This window comes from Myxozyma melibiosi (assembly GCF_037950935.1).
Source record: "Myxozyma melibiosi strain Phaff 52-87 chromosome Unknown BZA70scaffold_6, whole genome shotgun sequence".
NCBI lineage: Eukaryota > Fungi > Ascomycota > Lipomycetes > Lipomycetales > Lipomycetaceae > Myxozyma > Myxozyma melibiosi.
In genome coordinates, this window is record NW_027042920.1 from 650,329 (window position 1) to 672,073 (window position 21,745).

General features: G+C 49.5%; 6 protein-coding genes and 2 non-coding genes across 8 annotated transcripts; 3 read left to right on the forward strand and 5 right to left on the reverse strand.

Moving 5' to 3' along the window:
• The first annotated feature begins 104 nt into the window (after positions 1-104).
• BZA70DRAFT_257816 (glycine cleavage system P-protein-domain-containing protein) lies at positions 105-3,931 on the forward strand. The gene is made up of 3 exons (XM_064910830.1): positions 105-761; positions 842-3,435; positions 3,507-3,931. The coding sequence occupies exons 1-3, from the start codon at positions 418-420 to the stop codon at positions 3,566-3,568; spliced, it is 3,000 nt and encodes a 999-aa protein (XP_064768226.1). The 5' UTR covers positions 105-417; the 3' UTR covers positions 3,569-3,931.
• A 322-nt stretch (positions 3,932-4,253) lies between these two features.
• BZA70DRAFT_304827 (uncharacterized protein) lies at positions 4,254-5,051 on the forward strand (the record flags this gene model as incomplete). The annotated part of the gene is made up of 2 exons (XM_064914782.1): positions 4,254-4,271; positions 4,324-5,051. The coding sequence occupies 2 exons, from the start codon at positions 4,254-4,256 to the stop codon at positions 4,726-4,728; spliced, it is 423 nt and encodes a 140-aa protein (XP_064768227.1). The 3' UTR covers positions 4,729-5,051.
• BZA70DRAFT_175698 (uncharacterized protein) lies at positions 4,899-5,562 on the reverse strand. Its single transcript, XM_064909897.1, has one exon. It carries the CDS (start codon positions 5,480-5,482, stop codon positions 5,069-5,071), a length of 414 nt encoding a protein of 137 aa, XP_064768228.1. The 5' UTR covers positions 5,483-5,562; the 3' UTR covers positions 4,899-5,068.
• On the reverse strand, positions 5,563-7,975 carry BZA70DRAFT_175658 (serine protein kinase Sky1). Its single transcript, XM_064909896.1, has 2 exons — positions 7,598-7,975; positions 5,563-7,494 (listed from the first exon to the last, which is right to left on the reverse strand). Exons 1-2 carry the CDS (start codon positions 7,789-7,791, stop codon positions 5,643-5,645), a joined length of 2,046 nt encoding a protein of 681 aa, XP_064768229.1. The 5' UTR covers positions 7,792-7,975; the 3' UTR covers positions 5,563-5,642.
• A 503-nt stretch (positions 7,976-8,478) lies between these two features.
• BZA70DRAFT_t49 lies at positions 8,479-8,571 on the reverse strand. Its single transcript has one exon. It is a non-coding gene; the product is annotated as a tRNA-Arg (tRNA).
• A 973-nt stretch (positions 8,572-9,544) lies between these two features.
• Positions 9,545-13,897, forward strand: BZA70DRAFT_267727 (uncharacterized protein; the record flags this gene model as incomplete). The annotated part of the gene is made up of 3 exons (XM_064911121.1): positions 9,545-10,260; positions 10,322-13,092; positions 13,155-13,897. The coding sequence occupies 3 exons, from the start codon at positions 9,545-9,547 to the stop codon at positions 13,895-13,897; spliced, it is 4,230 nt and encodes a 1,409-aa protein (XP_064768230.1).
• A 308-nt stretch (positions 13,898-14,205) lies between these two features.
• On the reverse strand, positions 14,206-14,320 carry BZA70DRAFT_t48. Its single transcript has one exon. It is a non-coding gene; the product is annotated as a tRNA-Leu (tRNA).
• Positions 14,321-14,668: 348 nt separating this feature from the next.
• Positions 14,669-17,354, reverse strand: BZA70DRAFT_299399 (uncharacterized protein; the record flags this gene model as incomplete). Its single annotated transcript, XM_064914658.1, has 3 exons — positions 14,669-15,057; positions 15,132-16,675; positions 16,741-17,354. The coding sequence occupies 3 exons, from the start codon at positions 17,352-17,354 to the stop codon at positions 14,669-14,671; spliced, it is 2,547 nt and encodes an 848-aa protein (XP_064768231.1).
• Positions 17,355-21,745: the final 4,391 nt, after the last annotated feature.

A 21,745-nucleotide genomic window follows, 5' to 3' on the forward strand; every position in this document is an offset into this window, starting at 1 on the left:
TCAGACAGCTAGTCCTAGTATAATCCAGTGTAATTCTCTAAGCAGAAATCATATCAGCGACGACGTTCTCATACAACAGTCTAGTACTATACCAGTCATATCAGACCACCCATCCCTCAAAGCAAAAAAACAGAAAACACCTTCTGCACAAACAACAACAACAACAACAACAACAACAACAACAACAACAACAACAACAACAACTCGGAGAACTGCGAGCCAATAGAATTCAGAGCAGCAGCGCATTCAGAGCCAAAGTGCACAGAGTCCGAGGCCGTGGTCTAAGCGTGCGCCACGCATCGCCAAAGCTTCGAGTGCGGGTCCCCAGATTTTTTTGTCTTTTCTCTTTCTCTTCTCTTTCTCTTCCTCTACACTTCCTCTTCTCTCTCTTCACCACCTCACCTCCTCTTCTTTTCCATGATCCGTCTCCGTGCTGTCTCAGCGCTCTGCCGGCGCCCTCTTCCTCTCTCCGCCAAACCTCTCCCCTCCTCCCTCGGTCGTCGCGCCTCGAGCATCTTCGCGCCAACTGACTCATTCGCAACCCGCCATGTCGGTCCCCTCGACTCCTCAGACACCGAGCACATGCTCACCACTCTCGGCTATCAGTCTATTGACTCCTTCGTTGCCGACGTGATCCCCGACAAGATCCTCACCCGTCGTCCGCTGGCTGTGCAGCCGCTCAACGGGCTCTCCGAATCAGAACTCACCGCCAGGCTCCGAGAAATCGCGGCAAAGAATACCGTTCTACGGTCGTATATCGGGTATGCTTTTGCTCCTCTATAATTTCTCGCTTCTCTATTATCTTTTCAAACAATCATCTGCTAATAACATTTTCTTCCAGAGAAGGATACTATGGCACAATCGTACCCCCTGTGATCCAACGCAACATCCTCGAGTGTCCCGAATGGTACACCTCCTACACCCCCTACCAGCCCGAGATCTCCCAGGGTCGTCTAGAGTCCCTACTCAACTACCAAACCCTCGTAACTGATCTGACTGGGATGTCAATTGCCAACGCCTCCCTACTCGACGAAGGAACTTCGGCTGCTGAAGCCATGCTCCTGAGCTTCAACGCCGTCCGGGGGAAGAAGAAAACCTACTACGTCGACCCTAGCGTGCACCCCCAGACTCTTGCCTGCATCAAATCTCGAGCACTCGTCTTTGGAATTGATGTCGTACAGGAATTGCCCTCTGACGACAAAGATCTGTTTGGTGCAGTTGCGCAGTACCCTGCCACTGACGGATCAGTCACCGACTTTTCTGAGCTCGGAGCTCGCGTCCATGCGGCCGGCGGTCTATTCTCTGTCGCCTCTGATCTGTTAGCGTTAACCGTATTGAAGCCACCCAGTGAATTCGGAGCAGACATTGTCTTTGGCTCGTCCCAGCGCTTCGGTGTACCCATGGGCTACGGTGGTCCGCACGCTGCGTTCTTCGCTGCCGCTGATTCGCAAAAACGAAAGATCCCCGGTCGTCTGGTCGGAGTCAGCAAGGATCGTCTGGGTGACAGCGCCTACAGACTTGCGCTCCAGACTCGCGAGCAGCATATCCGCCGGGAAAAAGCTACCAGCAATATCTGCACTGCTCAGGCTTTGCTGGCGAATATGGCGGCTATGTACGCGGTCTACCACGGACCTGCGGGTTTGAAGAGGATTGCGAACCGCGTGTACTCTTTGACTACTGTGCTCGCGGTTGCTCTCAAGCAGCTCGGTTACAATGTTTTGAACGATACATGGTTTGATACGCTCACCGTCGAGGTCGCTGACGCAGACAAGGTCCTTAGCCATGCTGTCGCAAAGTACGGGATCAATATTCGCAAGAGTGGTCCCTCGGTTGTGAGCCTGTCAATCGACGAGACTGTCACCAAAACCGATCTTTTGGATCTCGTGTCGGTCTTTGCCACTCTCTCTGATCAATCACATGCTTCGATCACCGAGGACTCTCTCGACGATATCGCTGGCGAGTTGGGCATCTCTGTAGTCAAGCCTGCTGCTCTTCCTTCACAGTTTAAGCGTTCTGGCAAGATCCTAAACTACGAGGTATTTAACAGCTACCACACAGAGACGGAAATGCTCCGCTATATCCACCATCTGCAGTCTAAGGATCTCTCGCTAGCCAACAGCATGATCCCGCTAGGAAGCTGCACGATGAAGCTCAACGCTACAACTCAGATGGCTCCCATCTCTTGGCCTGAGTTCTCCAGCCTGCATCCATTCGTCCCCCGCGATCAAGCAAAGGGCTACACCGAGCTTATTTCCGAGCTCGAAGCGGATCTCGCAGACATCACGGGCTTTGACGCGACCTCTTTGCAACCAAACTCGGGGGCCCAGGGTGAGTACACCGGCTTGAGAGTCATCCGGTCCTATCTCGACGCAACAGGCCAGTCGCAGCGTAATGTGTGCTTGATTCCTGTGTCGGCGCATGGAACCAATCCGGCGTCTGCGACCATGGCTGGAATGAAAGTCGTGGCAATCAAATGCACGCCGCAAGGTGAGCTCGATATCCCCGATCTCGAAGCCAAGGCCGAAAAGCACAAAAATAACCTCGCGGCGCTCATGATCACGTACCCGTCCACGTTCGGCGTGTTTGAGCCCCGAGTCAAGGACGCCATCGACATCGTGCACGCCCGAGGCGGCCAGGTCTACATGGACGGCGCGAATATGAACGCCCAGATCGGACTCTGCAGTCCCGGTGACATCGGGGCCGACGTGTGTCACTTGAATCTCCACAAGACCTTCTGCATTCCCCACGGCGGCGGCGGTCCTGGAGTCGGTCCTATTTGCGTCAAGTCGCATCTCGCGCCGTTTTTACCAGGACACCCCGTTGTTGCTATGGCTGGCGATCAGAGCTCTGCGATCCAGCCTGTCGCGTCTGCGCCTTGGGGATCTGCCAGCATCCTGACGATCTCCTGGGCGTACATCAAGATGATGGGCGGCAAGGGCATCACAAAATCTACGGAGTACGCGCTGCTTAACGCCAACTACATGGCCGAGAGACTACGCGCTCATTACCCGATTCTGTACCAGAACGCCCAGGGACGTTGTGCGCATGAGTTTATTGTCGACATCCGAGTTTTTAAAGAAACCGCCGGGATCGAAGCCATCGACGTCGCCAAGCGTTTACAAGACTACGGCTTCCACGCGCCCACCATGTCATGGCCCGTCGCCGGAACACTAATGATCGAACCCACCGAGTCTGAGAGTCTCGCGGAGCTCGACCGGTTCTGCGATGCGATGATTTCGATTCGCGAGGAGATCAGAGAGATCGAGGAAGGAAGTCAGCCGACGAGTGGGAATGTTTTGAAAAACTCACCGCATACGATCAAGGATCTGACTTCTGAGAACTGGGAGCGGCCGTACTCGCGAGAAAAGGCTGCGTTCCCGTTGCCTTATTTGCGGCAGAGGAAGTTTTGGCCTTCGGTGACTCGTCTCGACGACAGTAAGTTCCCTCTTCTTTTTCTATTTCTAGTATATTCACGACAACTTTACTAATCTTAACACTATCAATAGCCTACGGCGACTTGAACCTCTTTTGCACTTGCGAGCCGCCCGCTCTAGAAAGCGACGCTTAATCCCCAAAAAAAACTTGTCGCTGTCGTCAGCCCATCGAGACCTGACTATTTCAACAATAGCATATTCGTCAACACTGCTTGCTGTCAGCCTGCATTCAGACGTCAGTCATCTTTTCTTCATCTGTTTCTGTTTGTTATGCTTTTCAAGCATTATAAAATTCTGCTATAAGTTATTATAGATAGCTACATCTTCTTGTATGCCTGTTTTCTTAGATTTATTTTGTTCGCGATTTGTTTGATGTTTGCTTTGTTTATCCGGAGATCGGCGTCTAAAGTTCAACCTTTCATGTGCACTCTTATAGGTACTTATTTATTGTAATGCAGTGTACACACTGTAAATATATATTTCAATCAACACTGTATATATCTATGTCCAAATAGCTCTTGCGGTTTCTGAAGCGCATCGCGTATAGAAGACCCTACATGAATCCAAACTCCCAACTCCCAATACGTCACCTTAAAAAAAAAATCGAGATCATCGAGTGCCTTCAGCAGGAACGTTCAGGCGTTGCGTTACGGACTATCCTTCACACCACCAGAGCAGACACATAAGCAAAGAACACCACCAGAGCAAGAATAAGTTACGAACGAAGCTGGCGAACCTTGGAGACTGCCAGATTTGCCAACAGGCAAAGGCGCAGTATAAATGTCCTACCTGTTTGATCAAATAGTTTGTTTTATCCCCATGTTGATATTTTGGAGGGTGAGATGGCGTTGACTTACGTTTGTATGTGGATTGTAGCTGCTCGTTAAAGTGTTTTAAGGATGAGAGGCATGTACACGATGCCGTGAAACGAGACGATACGAAGCCGACCACGCCAGCGACTCCCGACAAACCTGCCCCCTCTTCCCCGGCAACCACAGTCGCCCCCTCCCCCTCCTCCTCCACCCTCGACCCACGAACCCAAACCTTCTCAACCCTTCTCTCCGACCCCACGCTACAACACATGCTTGCCTCGAAATCGCTACAACACCATCTCGTGATCATCAACCAATTCCTGACCGATCCGCAGTTCGCGGGCGAACACACGGCCGAGGGAAGACGCGCGGTGGCGCTGAAGAAGTTGCGCGAGTTGAGGGCGGGAGGGGTGGAGAGTAATTCGGAGGTGGAGGAGTTTGTGGTGTATGTTTTGGAGATGATGGAGAAGGGTGGTGTTTGATATGCCTCGGGTTGGCTTAGTTCTCGATGTGAAGATTATAAGTCGGAGTTAAATGCATGCATGCATCTGACTTGGCTGTTGGTTAAAACCTGACAGCTCAAATTCTTACCACAGATCGACAAGCATTATCTGGGATCGAAGTCCATGGCAGAAGAGGCCAGTCATCAAACGCCCTCCCGAGGATCTCAAGAAAGAGATCTTTCGTCGCTGTTCTCCACTCAACCACAACAGCGCTCGCTATCTCATCAACTAGTTCTTTACGGATACCTATGTTCGACCGAGACAAGAACCGAGCAAAACCCATGATGCTGCGGCGAAATAGATGAAGAGCAAATCAATATTAGAATGTTCCAAGCAAATGTAAACTATGAACACACAATCTGCACAAAGAGATTAAATAGATCGATAGATGGATGAATAAAAATGAAATAAGAAATTCCTTGACAACCCTATTAACACAAAAAAAATGATTACAAGTGAGATAAAAGTAAACAAAAAAAGGTAGAAGAAATAAGATGAGGAAGAAAAAGTATGTGGTCTTTGGACATTGAGGTAGATGTCTAAGCCTTTCGAGTCGTACTACACTATTCAACAACGAAGAAGGGACAACCAAAAAAGCACTACTTGAAATGCCAAGTCCAAAAAAAGCAAGCAAGCAAGCAACATACAGAGGTAAAAGAAGGAAGTGAAAGAATACAAACCAGCGCTCGATTCTAATGACACAAAACAAAAATTGAGAAAACACCCACTTCATAACTTCATCCTCATACTCTCTCTCTCTCTAGAATAAACCCCTGGCAAACTGTAGCTTGATTTGACACTATTGTATCCCCTAAAAACCAAGAAAGGGATGCAAGTATCTGACAATAGTATATTTTTCTCAAAGATCAGAAAATTGATGGTGGTAAGCAGAATTAACTCCGCCGGGCCTCACTAGCCCATCCCTCGATACCAACACCAGTGCTTCCGACCTCTCGATCAATATGGACATTCTCGAGACCCATTGCGTCTTCGAGCCACTTATGGTTCGCCATGCCGCCGGCGTCCGCTCGCTTTTCGGGGTTCAGCTCCAACATCGGGAGCATGAAATCCGCAATTTCTTTCGCATCATTCGTGTCGTGATGGTATTTATCATGTAAAACGTCTGGTAAGGCCCACGCGCGCAGCTTGTGGATGTTCCGCAGCTGGCCCTTGCTGTTGAAGAACTCTAGTGACCATTTCCCACCCATCGCAAGATGACGGGGGAACCTTCCTAGAAGCTCAATGATCTGTGCGATGTGGTCATCGTCCTTGGAATACTTGCTTCCATTCTGAGGATCAAAGAGGTAGTCTCCGGTGATCAACTCAAAGATCATGCACGCCATCGACCATATATCTGCGCTCGCGCCCCAGCGAGAGCCAAGAATTACCTCTGGTGAACGGTATTGGCGTGTCTGGATATCGTTGGTGAAATGATGTGAGACCCAGCAAGCATTGCCTAGATCGGCAATCTTGACTGAAATCAGATCGCCAATTTTGGGGGTCGAGACGCTATTAGTCAAGTTATCGCCCGACAAGGACGACGATGGGCCCTTGCCAGACTCTTTCTTCGATATTGAGATTGTCGATATCTTATCTTCGATCTCCATCGACTTTTCTCGCTCTTTCCGGTCAGCTTCGGTGTCCCCGCCAGTCACCGAAGAGGCGCTAGATGCCGCCACACTGCTTCCTCCGTTTGTGGACGAGTTGTTGGTTGTGCGGGGAACGATCGGCGACATGACCAGACTATCAAAGTATGAGCTTCCGGTAAAGGATACAGCGAGTGGCGACGGCAGCGGCTGAGATCCTGTGATTAGTGTCTGCCTTCGCGACCGGCGGCCGATTCTGTCGATCTTGGAACCGTCAGCCTTCTTGTGCCGGCGGCGGCGTGCCAGCTCTTCTTCGCGCTCTTTGCGCTTGTTTGCTTCTTCTTGCTCGACGAACCGAACAATCTCCTCAACATCGCCGATTTCTATGAGGACATTCTCGGGCTTCAAATCTGTGTGGATGATACCGCATTCCCGATGCATATAGTCGAGGCCAAGAAGGACCTGCTTTGTGATTTGTTTGACGAGAGGAAGGGGTACGCCTTGATGGTGGAAGCGGCGAATGAGGCCCAGGAGGTTCTCACCAAGGACCTCGAAGACCATGCAAACGTGGGTGCCATTGGGACCGACGTGCTCGAACGAGTCTAGCAAAGAAACAACATGAGCACGGCCAGGATGATTGGGATTGGCCGAGACAATTTTCTCCAATAGCTTGATTTCGTCGAGTGCTGTTTCTGTGTAATGAGCGGCGGAACGGACTACTTTGAGAGCAACGTGGCAGTTTGTGAAGGAGTCGCGAGCAAGCCAGACGGTCGAAAAGTGGCCCCAGCCTAGCTTTCGGACGATAGTGTAGCGACCGTTTTTGAAAGTCTCGCCAATTGCAACGGGGTGGTAGCCGCCCTTGCAGTAGTCCTCGACAGCCTCCTCGTCGTTGGCCGAGGACTCGGAAGAGGACTCGGAAGTGATTGAGGAGGTTGAGAGGTCGCGCTGGGCGGCCGAGCTGCCGGGGATAGGGCGAGCGGCGGTGGTGGTGTTCGGGGTGGCAGTGGACGTGGGAGAGGTTGAGGGAGACTCGGAAAGTGGGGAGGTCGAGCCGGCAGGCATCTGAAGAGCGGCGAGGGGATTGGGTCGCGAGGAGGAAGTGGCGAGAGGCGGGGAGTAATCGTTAGTGGAAGCCGCGAGGTCGGACGCAAGCAGAGACCTGTGGGGACGAGAACGGCGTTAGCTGCATAGTTATCGACGGAGGAAGAGGGGTGGATGGAGAGAGAGTTTGGGCGGCGGAAAAAGAGCGGGTGGAGACGTACCTCAGTCGGTCGGGGGCGGGCGAGGGATCGCAGTATTCGCCGGGGGCCGCGTTTGCGCAATTGGGGAGCGTCTGGATGGCAGCGGAGGCGGAGTGGGCGGAGACAGAGACGGAGGCGAGCGAGAAGTAGGACGGACGGGCGTGCGACTTGCGCGGTGGGGTCGGCGGTGTCGCAGCAGAGGGGGCCGTCGCCATTGAGCAGAGGCGGAGAGAAGGGGGAGAGAGCGCGGGCGGGAGAGAAGAGGAGGAAGGACTTGAGAGAAGGCGGAGTTGGGGAAGAAGGCTGCGGGGAGGGAGCAGGAGCAGGACTGAGGGCGTGGAAGTGGAAGTGGAAGGCGATGATATAATAGCTCGCTGTCACGAAATTGGACGAGAGCCCGGCCACGCTAAACGTAGACACCGCATTCTGCGCCGCAGCCTCTGCTGTTAGTAAAGGCTCGAGCAGCGCTGGACATTGGCTGAGTGGTTATCAGAGGAGGAAGGATAGAGAGAGTAATTGTAGAATAATAGTTAGAAATACAAATAGTCTGTTATTATTCTATAAACAATAACAAATATCCACCACCATCAACAGCAGCAGCAGCTCTTGTCTGTTCTGCTATCGCTATCTTCCTGACGTCATCCCAGCCCTACTCTCTTCTTCTATTCCACTTCTCTCGCATGTTCGCCTCTGACTAAGCATCCACTCTCTGCTTCTCCTGCACCTGTCTCTGATCGACGGTTCCGGCCATTCCGGATTACCATCTATCTACTTTCCACTCCCCACTGTCCTTCTTCTTTCTATAGAAGCTACTTGGTAGCTCAATTATTATAGTCCGCAACACTTCAAGCACCATCTATCAAAGAAAAAAAATAGAAAAAATAATAAAACAAAAAAAAGGGCGATGTTGACAGGATTCGAACCTGCAGCCTTCGGAAAATTTGATTTCGATTATGAACCGAAATCCGATGCGCTCACCATTGCGCCACAACACCAATTTTATCAAAAATTTAAAAATCAGCCAATATGAAGGACGATCTGCAAATAAGAAGCAGTGCTCTAGCTCTTTTTCGTAGGGTGAGGTGAATGTGGACAATTTTACGTCTCTCAAAGCTGTAAGACGGTGGAGAGTCGACGGAAACCCTACAACAACGACGAAGCGAAAGACGCAAATCGAAATCAGCTCCAGTCGACATATAAGCCAAGACACCCGCTATTAAATACTTAATGATGCCCTCACCGTAGGATCAGATATGCGTGTTCGAGACGTTCATATATTCTGTTCTTCGTACAGGAACTGAGCAAACCGTAGTATCGAGGCGCAAATCACAGTAACTCCTCTACGTATAATTAATTCGAAAGAGCAAGCAGCATGATCCCATCTATCAGACAATGTTCGTATTGATATTAACATATATCTGTTACAATAAAATCACAACATAGAAAGCGTAGACTGTAGTCACTATCTCTGTTGAGAAATCACAATTATAAGGGTGCGCCGGACTTTGCGGGTTTGGTGGCCGATCAATTCAACGAAGCTTTTTCCTCGCTTTTCCAGAGTCCCATCGATTCGCGAATCAGTCAACCGTCAGCGCAGGCAGCAAAAATAGTCAGAAACTTCAAAGTCTGTCTTCATCAGACTCGAGTTGTACTGATCCGGGGAAATACAAAAGTCCTGGTAAGTCATCCGTGGCTTTTTGGATGGGCATCGGCCTGGCCTTTGTTCCTGACCCCCTGGTATTGAGTGCGTTCAGTGAGGGTTGAGTATGATTAATGAGCGCACTCATCGTTATCTGAGCGCACTCTGGGGTATTGCGCAGTATTCTTTTAACCTCCTTTCTTTCTCTTTTTAGGAATAGTGACGATATCTACTAGGCTCTGAAGGCCTGTGGAATCGCCCATTAACGACGTCACCTTCTAGAGTGGAGGAGCCTGAAAATTTACTGCGTTACTTCCGGCCACTTGACGATGCACCCAGAATCGCTCTCCCCAGACTCACTAAAGGGGTCTCCCACCGCGGATCCTCCCCGTGTAACGACCTCCGCCCCCCTTGTATCTCCCGTAACTGGTGGCGGTAGCTCTATCTCTTCTGGTGGAAGTGCAACCACACCTGGATCACCCTCGCAGCTTTCCACTACATCCTCAGTCTCGGTCTCGGCTTCAACGATCTCGGTTTCGACAAACAACAAGCGACCACTGGCAGAGTCCGGCGAGGATCTGGAGAGCCAAAGCGGATCTCCTCGCGTGCGTGTTCTTGATGACGCTCCTTCGAGTTCGGATGATCTATTGGACGACGGTCAACAGTCTTCGTACGCCCGACCCGTCCCTATCAGGCTAGGCATGACGGAAGGCGATCAGCGAGAGCAAAATTTCGACGATTCAGCAGATTGGTACGACGAATCGCCAAAGACGGCGCCAGAGGAAAGCCCGGACAAGGTGCCGAAACCAGAGACTGTCCGTGAACAGATCGCGGCCGTCCTGGAGGCCTGTAACGTCACCGTCAAAGAGGGCGAGTCGTGGTACATCGTGTCCGATCAGTGGTGGAATTCTTTTGTAAATGCCACAGATGATGCCACTATTGAATCAGTGGATAACTCTGATCTTTTTGACGCAAAAGGCGTGCTCATTCGTGACACCGAATTCCAGATCATACCAGCAACTGCTTGGGCGATGCTTACAGAATGGTATGTTTTTTTCTCTATTCTAACATGCCAACATGCACCGTGATTACTAACTTTTCAACAGGTATGGACATGGCGATTCCACGTATGAGATCGAGCGCACAGCAGTGAACACGACAGATGAAGGGAGTAACGTCGAAGTCGAGCTATTTCCGCCTGTTTACTCTCTCTACCATCTGCCAGGCCGTTCAGGAGCTTTTTCGTCAGACTCGTCCGTAGCCACTGCTACAATGTCAAGAACGAATAAACTCTCGGAACTATATGATGCTGCCAGAGAGTCTCTGGACATTCGATCAGATATCGTCTTCCGTATCTGGAAGCTAAACACAAAGCCTCTGAAAAAGTTCAAGATGGATGTTGAGAAATTCCAGGCTATTTCGGACAAGGAGCTTATCGAGAGCGACGACATGAACACTCGGCTTGGTGATCTGGGCTTAGGTATGGATCTAGCTCTGGTTGTTGACGAGCAGCTAGCCAACAAAGAGTGGGTTAGCGATCGCAAACCTACTACTACCGTCGCAATGCGAAACAACACGCATGGTCCTAGAGTCCCGCCTCGGAGGAATGTGAACAACCAACACGATGATTCGCGGCCGAAAGGCATGACAGGCCTGGCTAACCTCGGCAATACATGTTACATGAATTCTGCCCTGCAGTGTTTGACCCATGTCGAAGAACTCACAAAGTATTTTCTTCTCGACGCCTATAAAGATGAGCTCAATCCAACCAACCCCCTCGGAATGGACGGCAAGGTTGCGACGGCATACTCAGACCTCGTTCATAAAATCTTTCAGAGCAAGCCAACTCTGAACTCATTTACTCCTCGAGAAATGAAGGGTGTCATTGGCAGATATGGACCCATGTTTTCGGGATACGGGCAACATGATTCCCAGGAATTTGTCGCGTTCTTGTTAGATGGATTACATGAGGATCTGAACCGGATTCTCAAAAAGCCGTACACCGAAAAGCCAGAGTTGCCTGACGACAAGGTTGAAAGCAAAGAAGCTGTGGTTGAACTCGCACACAAGTGCTGGGAGTTGCACCGAATGAGAAACGACTCGGTTATCCAGGATCTATTCGCAGGCATGTACAAATCGACACTCGTTTGTCCCGAGTGCAAGAAAGTCAGCATCACTTTTGATCCGTATATGGATCTGACGTTGCCGCTGCCGATCGACAACTCGTTCTCCCGAAACATCGTTTACGTGCCTGCTAAAGGTCTACCTATGACTGTTGGTGTCGAAATGAACAGTGGCTCGAGCGTGAAGGAGTTCAAGCAGTATATAGCCTCCCGCGTTGGCACCGATCCCAATCGTCTGATCCTCGCAACTATCTACAGTCACAAAATGTACGGCATTCCTGATGATCATGAAATCGCGGCTGCGAAGCTCGAGAGCGATGATAGCGTCGTTTATGAGCTTGATCAAGTTCCCCAAGAGCCCGACTACTCCGATGTCATGATCTTCCCTGTCGTCAACAGAATCGAAAAGGATCCCAACGTGCGCTATGCGTCTTCGGAACTGTTTGGGTATCCATTCTTAATCACCCTGACTCCTGCCGAGGCAAGCTCGTATGATGTCATTTACTCCAAGATTATTGACAAATACAAATGCATGTCAACGAACAAGACATTGCAGAGCTGGGGCGTCACCGAGGATGGGAACGACGCAGCCATGCCTCATGCTGTCGGCAGCCCGCAGTGCCCTAGTGTGTTCAAGGTCGCAGTGACCGCCGGATCTACCTACCGCAGATACTACGCAAAGAACACTATCCCTACTGTGTTTTCAGTTGAGGCGACGATTGACATCAAAGAGCGCTATGATCGGGCACACTACAAGCCGGAGCCGTACAAGTCCATGATCATCGATGACGTTGAAGATGCCACGCCCGCCGCGGTGGACGATGCTGAAGCTCAGAGCTCAACGAACGATAGTGGCTTGGACGGCTTGGACGTCGTCCCGCTGGGTCAAAGTATTGAGTCTCTGGATCCGAACCAATCGAGCATGGGATTGGAAGCTCCGACTGCCGAGTTCGAAGGTGAGACAGAGGCCGATGAAAACTGGCTGTCTGTTCGTGCTTCGTCTTCCGACATCGAGATGCAGGATGCAAGTGATAAGGAAGATAGCGATACAGAAGCAGGAGCCCGAGTCGCGGAACTTGACGAAGATGATGAAGTTATGCCAACTGTGGAAGACCTCTTCGAGAACAGCGAAGAGCAGCAAGCGACGTCGACCCAATGGAATGAATCCGAAGGCGAGAAAGGCGGATTTACGTATGTAACGATGGGCGAGACCATTGTGTGCGACTGGACTCGGGATGCGTACGAGACGTGCTTTGGAGCAACAGATGACAGCGACTCGATGCGCGGCCGTGCAACTTGGGAGACAATGCCACTTTTCGAGAGCGACGATGTGAAGCAGATCCGTGAAACGCGGAATCAGAAGCGAACGCAGGACATCACTCTCGATGACTGCCTCGATCTCTTTTCTAAGCCCGAGGTGCTGGGAGAAGACGATTTATGGTACTGTCCTCGCTGTAAGAAACATCAGCAGGCCATCAAGACGTTTGAGATCTGGAAAGTGCCTGAGATTTTCACTGTTCATTTGAAGCGCTTTAGCTCTACTTCCCGGAGAGATAAGATTGATGTCAAGATTGACTTCCCTGTCGAAGGCCTCGATTTATCAGACCGAGTGGGAGACCCGGAGCAGAGTCAGAACCCCGAGCATCTGATCTACGACTTGATCGCTGTCGATAATCACTTTGGTGGACTTGGAGGCGGACATTATACCGCTAATGTTAAGAACTTTGTTGATAACAAGTGGTATTATTTCGATGGTATGTTTCTTAAACTCATCTTGCATATTTTCAAGGACTGATTTTAACTTTGTTATTTACAGACTCTTCCGTGCGCGAGGTTTCTCCGGAATCAGGAGTCACAGAGGCTGCATATCTTCTATTCTACCGCCGGCGGTCATCCAATACTCTAGGTGGTGAAAAGCTGCACCAGATCCTTTCCAGCGACGAGGATCCCCTGGCACCAAAGCCATCCAAGTCCGCTTCGACGAGAAGCAAGCCCCCGTCGTCATCAGCGGGCGAGGAGGCTTCGAGCTCGCTACCATCCCCTCCTCCATACACTGAATTTGTTGGACCCTTGGCACCGCCTGCGCCTGCTTCAGGCGTCGATGACACGAAAGATATCTCGTCAAGATTCCCAGGCGAGGGCCGCATGCTTGGCAATGATATCAGTTACGGCGCCTCGACACTTAGCACTACCGCGTGGCCAGCATCCGCGCGCCCGACACCTAATCTCAACCGCAACAAACCGGCCTCTGACGACTCAGCCGATGTAGACGACGTCGCCTCAACTGAAGTCCCACTCGACGACTGGATCAACACCATGGATAAAGACCAAGCTCTTGACGTCGACCCCAGTCTCACGGAAGACGACGACGACGACGATGACGATGATGACGAAGACGACGTCGCCACCGATGTTTCAGGAAGTGACCAAATCATGATTCCAAGCGAGGATATGTCGATCGTCGGGGACGACGTGGTCGAGATCAAGCCTGCTGGGTTCCGGTTCGCCGGCGATGATGACGAGGAGGAGGATGAAAGCGTGACTGATATCAGAGTGTAGGCGGGGAGTTGAGGACGAGTAATAAATGACTGTAATGAGTCGCAATATGCATATTCTTTTGTTGTGTTCTTTTTGTAGTTTGTTTGTACGCGCTATGAAGTACAGCTGGTTTTTTTTTAGTTTTGTTGTTGTTGGATGGGGGCTCCTGAACTTGCATATATCTTTTATACATACACTCTTTTACGATCTTAAGCTTCGCTGCCTCTTCTTTCAAGCAGCAATCAAATAAATGCAACCAAAGCAGAAACAAACTCAAGATCAAACAAAAAAATGATAGATAGAACATAGGAGATTCAAAAAAAAATTGGTGATAACTGTGAGATTCGAACTCACGCCCCTTTCGAGATTCGAAACCACGCTTTAATCGTGATAAGAAATCAAATTCTTGAGTCGAACGCCTTAGACCAACTCGGCCAAGTTACCCTCCATATTGTAAAAATTTTGTGTGGTCCTTTATATACTTGTATGTGAAAAAACTCAGAATTCTTTCGTGGATTTTACGTTATTTCTTTGCTTATTTCTTGTTTGTTGAAGTTTAGCTTTCGATCTGCGGTTTGTGGGAGCATTCTTAAAAGTGATTTCGGGTGGTATTCTAATTCCCGCCTCGTGGACGGTTGCTCAAAGGTATAATGATATACTTCATCGTATGTGCGCGAAGAGCAGGAAAATCTGGAATAAACTGCAGTGAATCGACTTACGGTTGTGAGTAGAGTGGAGTATAAAGAAGATGACATATTTGATCAGGTATACTATTAAATACAGTAAGATATCTTAATACTCCTCATTAAACCCGCCTTGATTGCCTCCTGAAGCAGAAGCCTGCGCCAAATAAAACTCCGAGACCTGTTCTGAAGTCGTAGCATCATCGACCGCCTTATCGTCCCTAATTCTGATGAACCGAGGAAACCTCAACGAGACACCCTTTCCGCGACCCAGCACCGAGATGGCAGCTTTATACACCGGCGAGAGCGACAGGTCCGCGGCGAGAACTTCCCAGACCATTGTGGGCTCGAACCAGACGTCGGGAGCGGTCGCGTTGGATTGCGCGTAGGAATAGTAGGATCGCGGCTGGTCGATGACGGTTTTGGAAAGAGTTTGGTAGAGGCTTTCGAGGACTTCTTCGGAGAACCCGGTACCGATCCTGCAAATCGTTTCATATTCTGATCAGTTTAGGATGTTAGTATACTTCTTTCTGATGAGAAGGATAGTGCTGGAAAGATGGTGCAATACATACCCTGAGTGTCTGGATTGTAACACGCCAGCAAATACGCGCCGTACCAGTTCGTTCTCTTTCCTTTTCCATAAAACGCCCCGATGACTACCAAATCAAGCGAGTCGCCAACGCCAGTCAGGTAATCCTTCTTGAGCTTAAGCCAGTTGCGACTGCGTTTACTCGGCTCATACCCACTCTCGTCGCCTTCCAGCATCTTCACCATCAAGCCCTCGCAACTGTCCTTCACGCTCTGGTCGAGGAACTCTTGGATTTGGTCGACACTCGAGCCGTCCTCGTATCTCGCGTACGCAAACTCGCCTTCCACTTCGCGAAAGTGTGAGTGCAACAGCTCGCGCCGTTCGTGCAGAGGTGTCTGTAGAAGAGACTTTCCGTTTAAATAAAGTAGGTCGAACGCGAAGACGCACACGCGCACTTTGATACTGCCTTCTTGTACATCTTTCCTCTTACGCGTGGAAAGAACCTGAAATGGGAGGATTCGCTTTTCCTCGCGATCCCACGCAACCGCTTCACAATCCAGCACAAAGCTCGACGGCCGATGCTCGCCCTGCCCCAGAAACTTCGGAATGGCAGAGACAATGTCGGGATACTTTGCGCTCATGTCCTCCGAATTGCGCGAATAGACGCGTGAGGTGTTGCTTTCGGAAATAAAATGGATCTGCGCACGCTCGCCGTCGTATTTGTACTCGCATGTAAACTTCTGATCGCTGAAGCGATCGAGAACCTCGGTTATACTCTTTGTGGGTTTGGCCAGCATCGGCTTCAGCGGCACACAAGGCGTGAGTTGACAACTTGAGCGGAGATTCATGATGCCGTCTTTGATTATTGCCGGAATGATAAGATCATAGGTAGGAATCTCGCTGTAGACCGCGCGCAGAATTTCTTCCGCTTTGACAGCTTTAGCTGGATCTGGTTTCTTATCGCCCGCTTTGCGAGACTCAAACGTAACTGCAGCCTGCGCAAGTGCCGAGAGCACTGTTTTCTCTGCAAGACTGATCCGGAGCTTGCCTTCTAAACTGCGAACAAGATACTTTGCTTCGTTGCCTTGACAGGCTGCCAGCATCATGTTGATAATCCCCACTTTCTTTGCCTGGCTTTGTACACCCGACACGTTTGCAATCGCCTTCAGGTTCTTGAACACGCCTTCCGCGGTAAGAGGTTTAGGCTTGAACATTGTCGGCTGATTGTTTCGCGAGTCGCGCGCGACGGTGCCAAGGTCGCCAGTGGTGCGATAATCAGCCTTGATCTGGGCAAGCGACCGACCTGTGCACTCGCTAATGGCTTTCGACAAGATTGCTTCTCCGAGACCGATTTCGACGCCTTCGAAATCAGGACCGAGCTTGTTGATGAACAGGTAGACGATCGTGAGAAGCGAATCCGGCGAGAGCTCGAGAACTTCGAGAAGAAATGCCGAGCAATAGGAGATGATTTCGAGACGTTTGGTGGTGCCTTCGATCTTTTCAAAGGTCGCGCAAAGGGCTGAGTAAGGCACAGGAGAGCCTGCCGGCCAAGATGACTCGGTCTTACGGATAGTGCTTATTAATGGACTGCAGACAACAAGTTAGTTAGGTCAATAGACGAACGTGACAATAGGGAAATAGTAGCTACTTACAGTTCTTCAGCTGCCTCGTCCTCGCTGAGTGCAGAATATGAGTCTTCCGCTTTCAACGCCATCTCATCGTCAGACGAATCTAATGTGCTTGATTTCGCAACCACCTCAGCATCCTCTTCTTTCTTAACCTTTTTTTGGCTCTTCTTTGCTTTTGCTTTCTTCTCAGGCAATTTCGCAGGCGACGGACTCCGACTGGCACTCTTACTTCGACGTCGCTTTTTGCCGGTTTCCTCAAGCTTGACTTCGGGTTCGACCTTGTCCTCTGATTTCATTTCGAGAGTATCTTCTGCTGCGGGAGATGTAGGCGGAGAGGGACTAAACATGCGATTCAGATCGTCGTCATTTTTGCTGTCTGGAGTTGCGCCGTCTTCGATCTTGCCAGACGTGGGCTCGGCACCATCGGTAGATGCTGGAACATCCGTACTTTCAGAAGCAGCAACTGTCTCAATCTCATCCTCTTTGGGCGTGTCTTGCTTCTTCGGTTGTGACTGCTTAGCCGAAGTAGAGAAAAGGGTTGCCTGTCTCTTTGTGGGGATCTTTGAGCCGTCAGCTCGCGTAAAGAATCGACTACCACAAAAACATTCATCGTTAGTCTTTTCCAGATCAAAGTTCATTGTTATAGCAGCTAAAAGCAAGCTATATCATATAAGCAATTTTAATTACCCTAGCGACTGCTGCCTAGATGTCTGAGGAGCCATTTGTATGGATCGGATGGTGTGACTATAACTGCTCGATGCAGAGTAGTAGATTCCAAGGCTGCTCGAAAAGCGACCGGAAACGGAAGTAGTTGTCGAGAAAGCCGATACTTTTAGCCAACCTTGTCGGTCACAGACGTCGGCCAAGCGAGAGCGTATAAAGAGCGGCGAAACAAAGAAGGAGGATTGACAGACGCGGGGCCGATAAAGGCTCATGAACTGTCTATCAACTGGCGCAGCAAGTAGTTATTTGTTGCGAACGATCTCTTTGATATCAAACCAGCAAAGTCTATCGAGTTGAATCTCTGGGGTTGTTATAGCTATGGAGAGTAGGAGGTCTTTTGTGGTAAGCACCAGATGGTGGATGAGAGCGACGGTTGGATTAAATCAAGGCGCGTCAGTGACGCGTAGCGAAAGCGCGCGGCTTCACTATTCGGAGAGTAAATCCATTTGTTGTGAGCATACCCTAATCCTGAATGGCCTTACTAATGTTCTACTTTAGTGACATTTGATGCTTGAAAATCATAAGTTGATCATTATAGTACGATTTTTATAGTTATAATACAATGTCCATCGTTCAATTTCATCGTTATCATATCGTCCCCCTATAGTCATCTCATCATAATCATATCGTCCCCTTATAGTTATAGACCGGCAAAGTCCATGGTTGAAGTAGAGTAGCATAGCAGTAGCTCAGGTAGCAGTATCTCAGATACAGGTAGTAAGCACAGGCAGTATTGATGTCGAGTGGTGTCTTCAGCGCGAAGTTGTCTGGTATTTCGAGAGTTAGCCAAGCTCAAGGCAACTGACAGGTAGATAGGTACGAACTGAAAGTTGTTGTGGTGATGCGTGCAGTCTGTGCAGTCTGTTGATCGAGGGATGTAGTCGTCGAATAGTGAACGTCGTTGTCAAATAGCGTCTCTGCTTATCATTAGCAAACCACTAAACAAATACAAACCAGACGGGACGAACTGATCGCTGATGTAATTTGCCCGCTATAGGTAAATTGCCGGTCTATTAAGAATCATTAGCGCTACCACACCCACTCACCAAATCTTCTGAATCGACAAGCAGGCACCGGTCCTTTCGCATGCAGCTCCGCACGGCTAGCTTGCCCGCTCGCCCTCAGGCTGTCCTCGCATGCTTCGGCGGACGCCAATAAATGAGAATGCTGCCAAAAAGGCATATGCTACTCTCTGACGTCGCCGCGGGATGCACCATTCTATGAGATTGTCACCATTCTAGGTATATGCTATTTTCATCTAGGAAAATGCTACCAGGTGCGGTATGTGCTATTCTCTCTCTGTGAGTATGCTACCTTGTCTCTCTGGCGGGCCCGCGGAATACGAAGCATGCGAGAATGGAGGTTATGCCCATGTTTCCGGACCGGTCGGTAATGCGATTTTCAGGCGGTGAGTGTCGTGGTTAGCGCTAAAGTCTTGAATGTTCCAGCCGGTGCCACCGTTTTTGTTGTAATTTGCAGGGAAGTGCAGAAATTCAAAAAATGGGGTCACGGTGGCTACCGGCCTGGATAGAAAAATGTGGGAAGAGACTCATCGCTCATGTGGTGAAATATGGGGAGCATCTTTGGAAGATATAGAGAGAATCTGCTCATGATAAAGAAATGTCTTTTTCTGAGGAGAGGAGAGGAGAGGAGTTTCTTGGTCTTGTTGAAGAGAGAAGAGTGTGTGAGGAGGAGAGGAAAAGAGGGAAGGAGGAGAGGGCGGGAGGGGGGCCTTATATAGACGTCCGGGAGGGGCCTTCACATGCAAGTGGGCACCCCGTTTGACCCCGAAAATTCCCGAGGCTCCGGCTAGCGCGGATACCTGTCTTTCATGTGAAAGAAAATAATGCAGCACATGGGTAGGACGGATAGTCGGACGTCGGGAAAACCGAGAGATCAATGTCCAGAACAGGAAGTAGTGTTACACAAGCTGAGTAAGTGAACGGATATCTGTACAATACGTCATGGAAGAGATCGATGCAGCTTCCTAGACGTGCAAAACGCCAGCTTCAGGCCAGAATATCTTCTTCAAACATGCACAGACATGTCAGTTTCTATCGACAGAGATAAAGCACGCTCCACGAGCTTCAGATTGATACAGATTAGCGCATGTCTCGGTAGTGAAATTAGAGCGTTTAACGAACGCCAAAGCGCCACGACTACCCTCAATTTGGTTCCTGCCTCATATAAGCGTTGAACAGCCACGTTCGCGTAGATTTTGACTCAGGAACAGACGTCAGATTTCCTTAGGTTTGAACTGTCTTTTTCATCTCTTTTCTTGCCAAAAGGCCTGTATTTTCACGCAATTCTCATCGATCTCGACAGCTCGTATGCGCTCAACATCCCAGAAGCCTGCAGCCAGCGCAGATATCCGACGTAGACTGATTTTTACTTTCTGATGTGAGACACAGCTTTCCGTTTTCGTCAATTTGCCACCCTTTGATCACACTCGCACAAGCTACGTCATATGAACAAACGCATGTGAAAGACAGAGTACAAGTTTAGAGCGAGCAGGCAGAGTCCCGTGACAGCAGATCTGTTTGGGGTCAGCCTGGATCGCTCCTTTCCTGCTAGACACCACTCTGTCAGGTAGAAATGGCTGGATAATCGGAGACCTTGTTCAATCAAATTCCACCAATAGAGATTATTATGATGTTGCATTCAGATACAGGATAACAGAGAGTAAGTGCATTCTCAAATAGCCCACTAACCAGCTCATGTGCAGCTGTGAGGGGAGTACACAAACTGACGTTGCAAGACTTCGCCACGCCCGCTTCAGCATCACAGATATCGTCAGTCTCTAAGTTTCCACAACCCGAACTCTGGCGGCGCAGAGTTTTTTGCATAGATCATTTCGATAGTGGAGTTGTTTTATTACAGGCAGAAAATGCATTGAATGTACATCCTCTCTGGACTGAGCAGTCAGACAGACCTTTGAAATCCCTGTGAAGCGCCGAGGTTTTCGAGTGGCACGGAGGACTTTCTTTTCATTGCAGAGCAGACCGGTAGGGTTAATGTGGGAGACACGAGACGGCTGGAGTATAAACAGGTGCTGGGTACTCCCGTCACGAGGCGGTTCGATCTGGGTCTGGGCCTGAGCCGTCGTCGTCCCGGAGGCGACCACGAGAGATTCTTGTGAAGCGAACTATGAATCATGACAGAGAAACTTCATCAGAAAAAGAAACAGATCGAGACAAAATACATCAACCCTCTTTTAAAATATTGCATAGAGCTTCGATTGCTGGTCCATCGCATTTCCATTGTTGAGTGCATTCGTGATATTGGGCGCTTGTATACCCTTTTAGGATGTTGAGGATGTAGATTGATCATTAGCGTAACAAAGTCCTCAGTTTAAAATAGCCTTTCACGAAATATCCTGCGGTGAACGACGTTGACGATGAAGACCTCGTGAGCGGTAAGGTATCGCCAATCCAATAAGTAGGAAGCCTTGTCACCGGTTGATGAACCTCAAAGGCTAGTGAGTTCAAATTCCGGTCTTCAATAAGGACAGTTGTCTCTATAACACGCAATTTCACAGATAAAACACATCTAGAGGACCAAACAGCAGGGAGGACAGAAACTATTGTCCCAATTATCGATCATGATCCACGATACTGTAGAAGCTAGCTTTCTCGCTGCCGTATGACCGAGTCCAGAATGATCCGCAGAACGATCAGAAGTAATGCATGTCATAATTCGCAATCTCTCCAGGACCGTTGCGCTTAAAAGAGGGCAGCGTGCTGTATTGCTCCAAATAACGTAGAAAGTAATGAGCGTCGTTGCAAGCGTGGTTGCAAGCGTAGAGATATGTGGAGTAGTCGTGACAACCCGCAACCCTAAGTAAATGACCTGTCCATACACTATACCCTAACTAAAGACAGCCCCCGTCCATTGAGTCAGACCATCACTCTACTAATACTTATAGACTACAGTCACTATAAATTATAATAGGATATGTGTGTGCTTTATCATTTCATAGTACAAAACATATTGGTGGAATACAAAACAGATCAATATTAATCAATTCTTCCTCTCTATAGCCATATCGTCCCCCTATAACCTCACTGTAATCATATCGTCCCCCTATAACCTCTCACTATAATCATATCGTCCCCTTATAATTATAGACCGGCAAAGTCCATGGTTGAAGCAGAATAGTTCAGGTACAGCTAGCAAGCACAGGCAGTTATCTGATGTGGAGTGATGTCTTCAGCGTGAAGTTGACTGGTACAGAGTGCATTAGCGAAGTTTCTAGGTAGAATCAGAGACTATGATTCACGAACTGTTGATTGTATAGTGAAGCGTT

Bases quoted from the DNA above. Each gene is read 5' to 3' on its own strand.
- BZA70DRAFT_257816 (XM_064910830.1), top strand. From the start codon at position 418: ATGATCCGTCTCCGTGCTGTCTCAGCGCTCTGCCGGCGCCCTCTTCCT. The intron at 762-841 runs GTATGCTTTTGC...ATTTTCTTCCAG, and splicing joins GTTCTACGGTCGTATATCGG to AGAAGGATACTATGGCACAA. The intron at 3,436-3,506 runs GTAAGTTCCCTC...CACTATCAATAG, and splicing joins GGTGACTCGTCTCGACGACA to CCTACGGCGACTTGAACCTC.
- BZA70DRAFT_175698 (XM_064909897.1), bottom strand. From the start codon at position 5,482: ATGAAGTGGGTGTTTTCTCAATTTTTGTTTTGTGTCATTAGAATCGAG.
- BZA70DRAFT_175658 (XM_064909896.1), bottom strand. From the start codon at position 7,791: ATGGCGACGGCCCCCTCTGCTGCGACACCGCCGACCCCACCGCGCAAG. The intron at 7,495-7,597 runs GTACGTCTCCAC...TCGTCCCCACAG, and splicing joins CCCGCCCCCGACCGACTGAG to GTCTCTGCTTGCGTCCGACC.